This window comes from Enoplosus armatus, chromosome 19, assembly GCF_043641665.1.
Source record: "Enoplosus armatus isolate fEnoArm2 chromosome 19, fEnoArm2.hap1, whole genome shotgun sequence".
Lineage (NCBI taxonomy): Eukaryota > Metazoa > Chordata > Actinopteri > Centrarchiformes > Enoplosidae > Enoplosus > Enoplosus armatus.
The window spans coordinates 15,357,602-15,370,630 of NC_092198.1; the positions used below are offsets into that span (position 1 = coordinate 15,357,602).

The 13,029-nt window shown below is 39.7% G+C and overlaps 2 protein-coding genes across 2 annotated transcripts; both read left to right on the forward strand.

The window, feature by feature from the left end:
* Positions 1–1,772: 1,772 nt before the first annotated feature.
* Positions 1,773–5,159, forward strand: LOC139302641 (serotriflin-like). The gene is made up of 8 exons (XM_070926343.1): positions 1,773–1,776; positions 2,336–2,449; positions 2,734–2,834; positions 3,024–3,114; positions 3,767–3,909; positions 4,031–4,125; positions 4,409–4,491; positions 5,003–5,159. The coding sequence occupies exons 1-8, from the start codon at positions 1,773–1,775 to the stop codon at positions 5,128–5,130; spliced, it is 759 nt and encodes a 252-aa protein (XP_070782444.1). The 3' UTR covers positions 5,131–5,159.
* A 3,935-nt stretch (positions 5,160–9,094) lies between these two features.
* On the forward strand, positions 9,095–12,006 carry LOC139302396 (cysteine-rich venom protein-like). Its single transcript, XM_070926074.1, is given in 8 exon segments — positions 9,095–9,168; positions 9,350–9,383; positions 9,647–9,736; positions 9,961–10,051; positions 10,623–10,765; positions 10,945–11,039; positions 11,436–11,524; positions 11,879–12,006. Coding segments are annotated over 8 exon segments (744 nt in total).
* Positions 12,007–13,029: the final 1,023 nt, after the last annotated feature.

Genomic DNA, 13,029 nt, shown 5'->3' on the forward strand with positions numbered 1-13,029 from the left:
CACTGTTTTTGTGTTGTTGCAGTCTTTGGATGTTTTGCCTGCTGATACCAGAATAAAGTGCGTTGCAGTAGTCAAGTCTGGAGGAGATTAAAGCATGATCTGCAGAGGAAAGGAATGACCTGATCTCAGTTAAAGTTGGGCAAAGCAGAACTGCACCACTTCAGACACCTGAGCATCAAAAGACAACTTTCTTTCAACTTTATTTCTGATTTGGAGTCATTCAACTGCAGGACATTTTTGTACATCCAATTCTTAATTTCAGTGACGCAGGACACAATACAGGAAACACTGGTGGTACCAGGCTTTTAAGGGGCATACAGTTGCATGTCATCTGTGCAGCAAGACCTGTTGGACTGATAAGAGATGAGTCAATCCTGATGGCAACATAGTTTTTCAGACAATTGTGGTCCACTGTGTCAAAGGCTGAGCTGAGCCGGCGGTAAGCAGTAAGTCATTGGTGACCTTGACCGGATCAGTCTCAGTGCTGTGTAGAGAGGGAAAACCAGATTGATTGTTGTTCATAAAAGAAATCAATTGAAAATGTCAGCTTAGAGATAGAATGACTCAAAACACAGGGATCCAGAGAGAGCGTCTTTAAGAGGGGGTAAACAGTGGCATGTTTACAATTGGAGGGGAAAATGCCAGTAGACAGAGAGCAGTTAATATCTGGATCAACCGTCTGAAATACAGCCTTTAAAAACCAAGTGGGAATGCAGTCTGAAGCGCAGGTGGAGGGTTTTGAAAGTGCAACGGTGCGTTCCAGGTTTGACTGAGAGATTTCACTGAAGTGGGTTAATGTTGGAGGTGTTTAAGGTGCAGGAGTCAACATCAAGCTCTCTGAATTCTGTGTTAATGTGCAGCAGAATCTCCACTATTTCAAGACATTCTTCACATCTCCGTGGAGAGGAGTCAACTGGCTGGCTGAGCGGGGGACCAACCACAGGGTTTATGGATAATTTTGAACTACTTTATATAGGCATGCCTGCAATTATTATATTCATTATGGATTAATTAAGATGATTGTTTTCTAATAGTGAAAAATGCTGTCATGATTACCCAGAGCCTAAAGTGAGACCTTCACAATGCTTGTTTTGTCTAACCAAAAGTCCAAACATCATAATTATTAAAAAATAATTACAAGGAAAAGCAAATCCTCCCATTTGAGATGCTGGAATCGTGAAATGTTTTTGTTTTTTGGGGGGTTTTTGGGTTGTTGTTTTTTTTTTTACATAAAAAGTGATTTAAAGGATTACCAAAATAGCAAAATAGTTGACAATTTAGTTTAATAATTGCAGCTCTAATTGTATATACAGTTGGGTAGTTTAATCAATAACAAAGTATCATTTTTAACAAACTCTTTGTATGTTTTGTATGTAAAATGTTAATATGTGAAGTAACTTTACTTAAGCAAATTGTACATAAGTACTTGAGTAAATGTACTAAATTCCACCACTGACCAACATGCAAATAGGCTTAAACGGCAAAACTACAAACAGTCACATCCTGTATATATTTGAATAACAGCACCTAACGCCATTAAAGGTCAGTGTAATAAGGACACTGCAAAGTCAACCTCCTCTTAGCACAGATACACAATCAGGTTTTAATATGATATTGTATTATCTTTCTATGATATGTTTATCTATTTTATTATGTTAAACATTGTGCATGGTCTGTGTTTCGCCTGGCTGCAAAATAAACTTCCCCTTGAGGACAATAAACAATGTTGAATAGACTGGATATCAAGATAATAAACACTATCTTTGGCCTCTATGGGTAAATATCATACTAAGATCATACAATCTATTCAGTTCTTTCTTTAGGTAATACATTCTGCCACTGTAATTCTAATTTTACTGATTATTTTTCCCTCATTTGTGAAATGTCCCAACCAGAAATCATGCACCTAACCTTACAGCAGCACGTCAAAAAGATCTCCAGAAGCTGTCAAAGACAAGAGAGGGACACGTTATCAATGCTCCCATTCTTAGTTTAACCTTTTAATTATCAAGGTTTAATTTAGATACCATTTGCTGGGTTGATATTGCACAGCCTCTTTTCATAACCTTGGCACATAAGGTGAACATACAGAACATATTGCATGCCCCTCTATCACAGTTATCATGATGAACACATACTGTATGTACAACGTAAACACAGACCTGTAGCTTTCCATCCATCACAGAGAACGTTTCACAGGTGCCACGTTGACAAAATGCTATCTTCAGTTTGGTCGTTCTTTTGAAAACTAGGGTGCCCTTGAGTTTGCGTGTCAGACACGTGACTGTGTGGTCCTTCTATATAAATCACACCTTTGGCACTCTGAGGTTAACAGTCCTGGACATAACCGTGACGATGTACACTTTGAGCTTCCTGTGTGCCTTGGGCCTCTTTGCTGCTCTCCAGGTACCTGGCACCTTGGCGGAGGATGTGGAGCCTTTGGCAGTAAGTGAGATGAAATGTCCTCTCTAATAGGGAAGTATATTGTGTGTATATTTCTTTTTTTATAATTATAAAAATATAGCCTTTTCTAAAGATACATTTGTTTAATTTTGATTCTAATGTACAATAAACTAACCATTATTTCTCTCTTATCTCTGAAAACCACACCTGATGCAGGGTAAGTGTTTGGAATTATAATTCATACATGATCTTCATTAATATTTAGTTTATTTATACACATTCAAACTTTACAAAATCGTGCTTTTTTCTGTTTAAATTGTGTTTATTTAGGCACCGTCCTGGTCTCTTCTTCAGACCAGAGTGAGATTGTGAACAAGCATAACGCCCTGAGAAGAGGTGTTCAGCCTACTGCTAGCAACATGTTGGAAATGGTAACACTTCTCACTTGATCGAGTCTATTAGTGCTTGATTTGATACTTGCTTGATCACACATGCTCCCTCGTGCAGCATATCAGTAAAAGATAAACTGATTTTCCAGACAAGCACTTGGAGATTTTCTGGTGTATGTACTGTAGCAGTCTACATGTTCTAATGGCTGATCTGTGGTCTGCTCCCCACAGAGCTGGAATGATGAGGCTGCAGCCAACGCTCAGAGATGGGCCAACACCTGCTCCATGAAACACAGTCCTGCCAGCTCCAGAGAGATCAGCAGTAAGATCTCTTTTTAAAACCATACCTTAAAAAAAGTCAGCCACACTGTCATTCTACAAGCACACAGATAAGCAAGAACTACTGTGTTACTTAAGTTTAACAAGCATTTTATTCTTGTCAGAGCATAAAATCATCTGAAACAGCATTTTAGACCTATCATGTGACATTAAACCCTACATTGACATCCAGACTAATGAAATTACAAAGTTACTTTAAGGTGCTGTGTCCACCATGTCTACAGTATTTAATGGCAGGAAACCTCAGGGACTTTATCATACGATGAAATGAGCAGCCAGTGTCTGATATTTAATAAAAAGTCAGTATAGATTTGTGTGAATCTATGTTGGCCACTATGTTGGCTCTCAACCCAATCATGCAATATTTTGAAAACAGAGCAAATGTTTTTAATTGCAGATTAGATCTTACACGTGGTTTATCATCAGGACTTCAAAAATGATCTTTTTCTAACAAAGAACTACATGAATGCTGTGTGGAGGGAATAGATAAAGTGTCCTTATGTCCTCAGGAGTGAGAGCTAGGGTTGGTCAGGGTACAGCTCACGTTTCTGGCTTTCACAAAGACTGGACAGTGGAGACGATAATTTTCTGGGTTCTAAAGACTCTAAAGAAAAAGTGTCACTCTTTAATTGTAGCTAGCGGCTGTGGAGAGAACCTGTACATGGCCAGCTACAAGAACACCTGGAGCAACGCTATCCAGTCCTGGTACGACGAGGTGAAGGACTGGCGCTACGGAGTGGGAGCCATCAACGGAGGAGTGATCGGACACTACACACAGGTGAACTTAATCACAGTTTGTTCAGCATGACTAACCTCCATCACTTTCCAAAACAGTACATTACTGCCATGAGCTCCTGATGATTTGTGATTTTGTCTTTTATCTGTTGTTCTCGGCACAGGTTGTTTGGTACAGGTCCAACGCGGTTGGCTGTGCTATGGCCTACTGTCCCAACTCTCAATACAAATACTTCTACGTCTGTCAGTACTGCCCACCGTAAGTACAGAACATTTTCATTCTCTTTTTCAATAGAAAGTCTAGCATGTTTTCTCACTTTTAGTGAATATTTACATGAATATTTGTGTGTCCTGATAAATATGTCAAAACATCATCAGAAGCACTTTGTGGTTTAGTTGATGCAACAAAAGTGCTGTAATGCTCTGAAGCAATTAGGAGAAAAACTGATCTGAGTTTTGCCTTTTCAGATCATATCTGTGACATGTTAGGATTGTCTTTATGCTGTTACGTTAAATATTTGATGCTTTGGACTACATTACAGTGGAAACTACCAGTACGCTCGCCCCTACGAGGCAGGACCCACCTGCAGTGACTGCCGCAATGCCTGCGACAACAAACTGTGCAGTAAGTGGCAAATACAGCACTGGAGTCTTCTCATGCATTTTTGTGAATGAGAATGGATTTTGAGTGACACTTTAAAACATGTCACTTTATTACACTATCTCTTGATCCTGCTCTCGTTTTATAAAGATAGAAAATAATGAAGTAAAATATAAAGACTACATACAAGTTATAACTAGATGACTTTTCATGAATGACCATGGTATCCCTGATCTTTAGTTGCAGGGTAGCTAAGTAGTTAGTTTTTTGAGATAGTAGGGAAATTATCCAGCTTCATAATATTGGCTACTTCCAGTTTTACTCAGTTTACAGTCTTTTTCCTGGATGTTAATGGAACAAACGAGACAGGAAAACTGTCTTAGAGATTTGACCCAACCAATGAGATAATTTCTGCCTTCAGAAAATTTTGAAATAAGTTGTAGGACTCCAATCTAAATAGTGAGCTCTCTTGAGTGATGTTTTGTTTTGTATTCATGCATCCATTAATTCCTCTCCTTTTCTCTGTCTCCTCCAGCCAACCCCTGTCGCTACTCTGATAAGTACAGTAACTGTCCTGATCTGAAGCAGCAGTGGGGCTGTAGCAACAGCAACGTGGCCTCTTGGTGTCCCGCCTCCTGCAAGTGCACCAATGAGATCATTTAAATGCCCACATGTGCACATGGGCTCTGACTCATCACTCAGTTTCAATAAATATACTCATCATTGAAGCTTGTGTCCGTCTGATTTAATACTTCAAGCTATTTGACCAGTTCAGTAACTAGCAGAGATTAAAAAGTCAAAAATTTACTTTGGCATGGTGCCTCCCTGGACAAACACTGCCTGCAGAGCCAGGTGCCCTTTGACTGTATGAAAGGTGTAAACTCACAAAGAGGAAGGAGAACACATTTGACAGGGTGGATTTGATGGGAGTGGGGGGGAAAGAAATTCCAGAGATTTCCCAAAGCTGAGCCAAGAAACAACTACAGTTTGAGACCACACCTGCTTGCTGTGGTTAATAATAAAGACTACTGATAATGTGTCTCTTTGCCCTTATGGAAGATATCCAAGATTGTCCAGACTTCCTACATTTGTGCAGTATTCTTAAAATATGTTTTCGTCTGATTAATGTTCTAAAACAATGAGAATACAATGTATCATGATACACTGAAAACACCATCAGGTTAATTCCACAGAAAGTTTGTTTTAAGCTGCCTGGAGAACTTTTACCCAGGGCCAATCAGAAAGTGTTTGTTTGTCTCTTGTGTAAACACATCTGGCAAACATGTTGACTAAAAGAAAACTGACTTTATGCAAAGCATGCAAACATGGAGAAAATGTGGAGGTATTTATCATAACTCTGACTGTGTAATCCTCAGGACAACAACAATGTCAACAATTTCAAGAAAAACACTTCTGTCTTGGCTTCTCTCATTAAGAATAAGAATATGATCTGAGCCCACTAATGGGAAAGACAAAAAGCATGAGGGTTTATGGGTATAAAGACATGACGGGAGACTACCTAGTCACATAGCCTTAGTCTCTCTCTCTTAAGCACTTTGTAACTCTATTTTGAAAGGTCCTATAAGAATAAAGTTATCACCATAGTAGTGGGTTACTTGTGTAATACTAGAGTTGTATTAAGTGCTAGTAGTTTTAGTACAATTACAAATGCAACCGTCAACTCCGGTCATTGCACCTTTAGGGTCTTTATGTTGAGCTGAAAAGATACAAAATACCATGGGCAAGTTTACAAGAGGAGGAAATAGGGCAATGTTTGCAGGACATGTCATCGTTTGTATCGCTTATGTGATATATAAGCTTGTGTGGGGGGCTATAAGCAGATGTTTTACATATTTTTATAATATGTTTTATGTATAGCATTGTACCTGTTGTGTGTTTCACCTCGCTGCGAAACAAATTTCCCCTTGAGGACAATAAAGTTGAATTTGAAAGTTGAAAGCTGAATGGACTTTGACAGGACTTGTCAGTGTGAAATGCAGACAACCCAGCAACAGTTCAGGGATTTAATGAAGAGGTGAAGATAAATACTCGCTTACTGGCGAGTTCAAACAGAAGTGGAATTTAATCCACAGGAACAGGGCTCCGAAAAGGTACAGGTGGGTAGGCAGGCAGGAAGGTACAAGTTCATAGCAGGACAGGCTAATAACAAAGATATTTTTTATCAGCGGCCTCAAGCAATTCAACAACACTTCTCTCCCAGGGATGCTGAAGCTTTAGTGCTTTCAATTCGGACTGCTGCCCAATTGGCAAAGGGCTGAGGAAGTGGCTTGGGCTACCGAGACTGGCTTTATGGGGACAAAGCTCTCTCACTGCCAATCTCTAGCCTGGTGGAGGAATATAAATGTGCCAAAGCAAGGTTGGACATGACACTCACAGAATTTCGGGACTAAATTGTAAGAGGCGTTGCTCCAACCCTAGCAACAGGGAGGAAAGTACTGGACGCAAAATCTCCCCTCTGCCAACAAGGCAGAGGAGGCTTTGGCCTGGGAACAATGAAACCTACTAGCAAAAGGCAACTCCAAGTGAACGCCAGCGCCTGGTGGTGGAGGAGGTGCACTGCCAAAATTAAGCAGCTAGGTGTGCTAAAGCCACATCCCAAGCATAAGATCGAAAAAGGCTGCGACACTCCAACCTTGCAGCTGATGCAGAGGAGCGAGGCTGAAATGTAAAAGTGCGTCCAGTTGAAGAGGGTTTCCGGGGTTTTGTAGCCAGTTCCACCGCAAGACTCCTGAGGGAAATAGGAGCCAATGCCACTGAAATACTGTCTGGGCTGCCAAGTGACCACCTAGAGACAAACCATGAGACACACACCCAGGACTGATCAGCCCACGGTGGGCCTGGCTGAGGGTGCCCTGTGATAAAGGGCCGAAACACCCAGAGACGTCGAGGTACACAACTCAAGACGTGTCTTAAAGCAGCAACATCATCATCCAAGAACAGCCCCCCTCAAGTCAATTGTGGTGCAGAAACTTCAGGGATTGTAACACCCGGTCCTCCTAATCAATCTTAAAAGTCATGATGCATGATACTGTCACTATAATTACAATGTTGGCATCTAGAAACGTTATATGTCCCTTGTGGGAAATTGTTCATTAGTCTAAAGTAGATCATTGATACATTTTTAAAGTAGACTATTGACAATAGTTTTTACACAACACAAAAACTAGTACAAGACTGTACTATATACATATAATTGAGAGTATAGAATAAGTGTAAACTGTAAGTAGTGCAATAGCAGCAGTTGCAGTTTGTGGCTACTTGAAAATATTTGTGTATACAGGATATGGGGAGTGGTGTCCATGGGTCTGTGTGCTTGTCATGTTGAGCTTGGGGGCAGTCAGGTGACTCTGACAGCCTGCGGGTAGGGGCTAGAGGATCTTTATGTTTGTGCAGCTTTTAATAATAGTAATAATAATAATGATAAACTATATTTTCACAGCACTTTTCAAAAACAGAGTTACAAAGTGCCTTACATGGTTGAACTAGTATTAGAGCATTACAGGACTGAGGCAAATAAAATCAAGCAATTCAAATAATACAGAATTTTTTTACAATGTACAATTAAGAGAGACTTTATAATCAACCAATCTGTTAACAGTGCAGTAAATGGACTTCACTTATAGTCTAGTGCTTTTCAAGCTCAAAGGTTCCCAAAGCGCTTGGCCTCATCTATTTAGTGAGGTGCAAGTAGTCCGACAGGTTACCAGTAAAGTGAGGGACGGTCTGAAGTGACTAGTGCAGGTGTGTGTGTGTGAATTCAGTTCAAAGGGGCTTCATTTATTGGCATGGGAAACAGACGTTTACATAACCAAAGCAAGTGTGAAATAAAAACATGTACATAAACAGAAGAACTGTGTCAATTGGTGATCTTTTTGGAGACGTTTACATTTTCTAGCTCGTTGTCCTCTCTTGTTTCGATCTGTTTAAAGGTGCCATATGTAACAACCCTCCCCGACTTTCTTGGTTGCCTATAACAGCCTGTGGACTGATTTCTATGGAAAGGACTCAGCTCAGTCCGCTCCCGTCAACAAAAGACCGTCACCCACCAAAACACAGAGCCAAACACAAAGTTCACGTAGCTTGCTTGCTAACGCTAGCAAACATAACAAAATGCTGTCTTGAGTGGATAACGTCAGCTAATTCATCCAGACTCCCGCGGCTGATCTGGCTGATGACTTGGCTCGCTTGCCGTTTGCAAATCACTTTATCAGCTCACAACACGAAGGCCAGATCCATGCAGCAGCTAAGATACAGCTCGCTGGCCAACATTAGCGTGCTTGTATTAAGGTTATAGGGTTGTATTTTTGTGGGCAATTTTTGTCATTTTGCAGTTGTATTTTTCTGTTTAATAATAAGCTAGAAAGTTGAATGGACTGGACATCAAGACAATAAACCCTATTGAAAAGAAAACTAAGATGCCCCTGAGGTTGTGTGTTCATGGTCGCTCTTTGGAGACTAAGATGCCCCTGAGGTTGTGTGTTCATGGTCTCTCTTTGGAGACTAAGATGCCCCTGAGGTTGTTTGTCCACTTGTCACGTGTCTGTGTGGTCCTGCGAATATAAATTGCACCTGTAGCACTCAGAGGTCAACAGTCCTGGACTCAGCCATGACGATGTACACTTTGAGCTTCCTGTGTGCCTTTGGCATCGTTGCTGCTCTTCTGGTGCCTGGCACCTCTGCGTTCTGGTTTGTAAGTAAAATGAAATGTTCTCTCTAATAGGGAATTCCATTGAATGTATATTTCTTGTTTTTGTTATTTTAAAAATCTAGCTTTTTCTAAACATGCATTTCTTTATTTTTGCTTCCAATGTGACTAACCATTGTTTCCGTCCCATCTCTGAAAACCGCAACTGATGCAGAGTGAGTGTTTGGAATTATTATTATTATAAGTTTTAGTACATTCATACACATTCAAACTTTACAAAATCTTGATTTTCGGTTTTAATTGTTTATTCAGGCTATGGCGGTAATAGGGGCAATGGGGGCAGAAACTCAAACAACAATGGGCAGAGCGGAGGTGAGTGTTTGTAATTATTATTATTATTATTATCATTATTATTATACGATTCAGTATATTCATACGCATTAAAACTTAACAAAATCTTTCTTCTTTCTGTCTTTCGTTTCTTGGTTTTAATTGTGTTTAGGCAGCACCGAGACCACTTCCTCAGAAGAGAGAGAGATTGTGAACAAGCATAACGCCCTGAGAAGAGATGTTCGACCTACTGCTAGCAACATGTTGAAAATGGTAACATGCATTAAAATGATTTAATAATTTAGCACAGTGTGCTTCATTGAATTTTATGAGTTGTCACTTGATCTAGCCCTGATTTGATATCACACATGCTCCCTCGTGCAGCATATCAGTAAAAGATAAACTGATTTTCCAGACAAGCACTTGGAGATTTTCCGGTGTATGTACTGTAGCAGTCTACATGTTCTAATGGCTGATCTGTGGTCTGCTCCCCACAGAGCTGGAACGATGAGGCTGCAGCCAACGCTCAGAAATGGGCCAACACCTGCTCCATGAACCACAGCCCTAAGAGTTCCAGAAAGATCAGCAGTAAGTTCATTATAACACCTCTTCTTAAAACCTTTTTATTCTTGTCAGGGCGTAAAGTCATCTGAAACAGCATTTTAGACCTATCATGTGACATTAAGACATCCAGACTAATTTAGCAGCTATTTAAGGCCCTGTGTCCACCACTATTAATGGCAGAAATATTAGTCATTGCAGTGAATAAATGTGAATTGGCAGGTTTTCTAGACTAGTTTCATGTAGCAGTTTACTGTGTAATTTCTCTTGTGTAGCTGGGTTGAATCAAATACAGGTAAATATATTATGCATGAGTGGTGATGATCAGATTGATCCTTAGTGAATGGAAATTTAAAATCTGGTTCGATGGATTAATTAGAAAAATATCATGTGAGATAATGTAGGAATGTAGGAATACGGAGTAAATTTATTTTACATCTGAGGGGAACAAACTTAATTTAATCAATCATTATAGTTCATTTAATCGTGTTTGCGTTTGGATTGAATGCATAAAATGATAGATGTGGACTATCAATTAATTTTCTTTCAAATTGGGTTTTAAGAAGACTAAAGTCTCTCTACTCTTCTTGATCTGTAGCTAGCGGCTGTGGAGAGAACCTGTACATGGCCAGCTACAAGAACAGCTGGAGCAACGCTATCCAGGCCTGGTACGACGAGGTGAAGGACTTCCGCTACGGAAGGGGATCCATCAATGGAAATATGGTCGGACACTACACACAGGTGAACTTAAACCACAGCTTGTTCAGCACTTGTTAATTCTGACTATGGGTCATCACTTGCTGAAAACTGGAATGAGCTAAAAGGGACTCAGTTATGCAAACAGTGACTATAAAAACAATATTATACCGTACATGCCATGAGCTGATGATTTTGTCTTTTATCTGTTGTTCTTTACACAGGTTGTTTGGTACAGGTCCAACGAGGTTGGCTGTGCTATGGCCCACTGTCCCAACTCTCAATACAAATACTTCTACGTCTGTCAGTACTGCCCATCGTAAGTACCAACATTTTCATTCTCTTTTTCAATGGAAAGTCTAGCATTTTTCTCACTTTTAGTGAATATTTACATGAATATTTGTGTGTCCATTGAGTTAAATGGATCAAGTTCCATTATGTAATATTAAATGTATTCTGGGGTTAGTTAAAGAGTGTCAATTCTAATACAAATAATATTTAAAAAATCAGCACAAGCACTTTGTGGTTTACCTCTAATTCTTGAAAGCTAATTACTAAAGTTGTTGCAACAAAGGCACTCTAATGCTCTGCACCATGCTGAGTAGTCATTAAATATGATTCAAAAGGGTTTTGCCTCCTCAGATCATATATGTTAGGGCTGTGTGAGTCTTTATGCTGTTGCGTTTAATATTTGATGCATTGGACTACATTACAGTGGAAACTTGAGGAGCCAAAAGACTCGCCCCTACAAGGCAGGACGCACCTGCGGTGACTGCCCCAATGCCTGTGAAAACAAACTGTGCAGTAAGTACAGCACTGGAAGACTTCATCTTCTCAGCCATTTGTTTGAATGAGAATGGCTGATTGGAGTTTGGGTAACACTTTACTTCAACCCCACCCATTTGGCATTTATAAGCACCATACAAACATTTAATAAGTGGTTAACATCACACTATAACAACAGTTGTATGCTGATATATGGACATTTTTAAAGAGTAACTTAACACTAAATCAGTAAAATCACTCCAAGTCAAGTCAAACAGCAAAAAGTAAAATATAAAGATTACATATAAGTTATAACTAGATGAGTTAAACCTCAGTGAGTGCAGTTTTTATTTATGCATCCATTCATTTTCTCCTTTTCTCTGTCTCCTCCAGCCAACCCCTGTCCATACACTAATAGGTACAGTAACTGTCCTGATCTGAAGCAGCAGTGGGGCTGCGGCAACAGCGACGTGGCCTCTTGGTGTCCCGCGTCCTGCAAGTGCACCAATGAGATCATTTAAATGCCCACATGTGCACATGGGCTCTGACTCATCACTCAGTTTCAATAAATATACTCATCATTAAAGCTTGTGTCCGTCTGATTTAATACTTCAAGCTATTTGACCAGTTCAGTAACTAGCAGAGATTAAAAAGGAAATTTACTTTGGCATGGTGCCTTCCTGGACAAACACTGCCTGCAGAGCCAGGTGCCCTTTGACTGTATGTAAGGTAAACTCACAAAGAGGAAGGAGAACACATTTGACAGGGTGGATTTGATGGGAGTGGGGAGGAAAAGTTGATTCCACAGAGACTTCCCAAAGCTGAGCCAAGAAACAACTACAGTTTGAGACCACACCTGCTTGCTGTGGTTAATAATAAAGACTACTGATAATGTGTCTCTTTGCCCTTATGGAAGATATCCAAGACTTCCTTCAATATTTTGTGTGGTATCTATCAAATATGTAATTGATTCATGTTCTACTAAGTACAACTAAGTACATTCACTCAAGTACTGTACTTAGGTATTTTGCTTGAGTATTTCCATTTTAAATACATAATATTTCTACTCCACTAGTTTTATTTGTATATTTTGCAAAAATCTCCCTCTTTCATTTCATTTCATTTCATTTTAGTGTGAAAGTGAGTCCTAAAGTTTTATATAAGTTTTGGATCCCAGGCCACAAATTACATTGTAATGATTTAGTACAGAAATGCTTTAATCAATGAAATACTTACGGGCACTACTACAAATATGTAGTAGTACAGGGGGAGTACCTATTAATAATTACAGACAACTGTAATATTATTACTGGGTAACAGGGTAGGAACAATGAGGGGAAAGGGGTAACAGTGTTGTTACTGCAATGACGTTAGTTGTGACATCACGGTATCATGGTAAAGAAACACAACCTATGGAGCACTAGTGATTTATGATTAATCAAATGCACTTTGTTATTGTAGCTGGGGAATAAAACATCAGGCTTTGGACATCCGGAAACAGATGTTTGACGTCATTATTGGTGGCAGAATCAGCCCTCGATGAC

Excerpts from the sequence above, each read along its gene's own strand:
- LOC139302641 (XM_070926343.1), top strand. Across the intron at positions 3,115-3,766 it reads CAGCTCCAGAGAGATCAGCA|CTAGCGGCTGTGGAGAGAAC; the intron begins GTAAGATCTCTT and ends CTTTAATTGTAG. Across the intron at positions 3,910-4,030 it reads TGATCGGACACTACACACAG|GTTGTTTGGTACAGGTCCAA; the intron begins GTGAACTTAATC and ends TTCTCGGCACAG.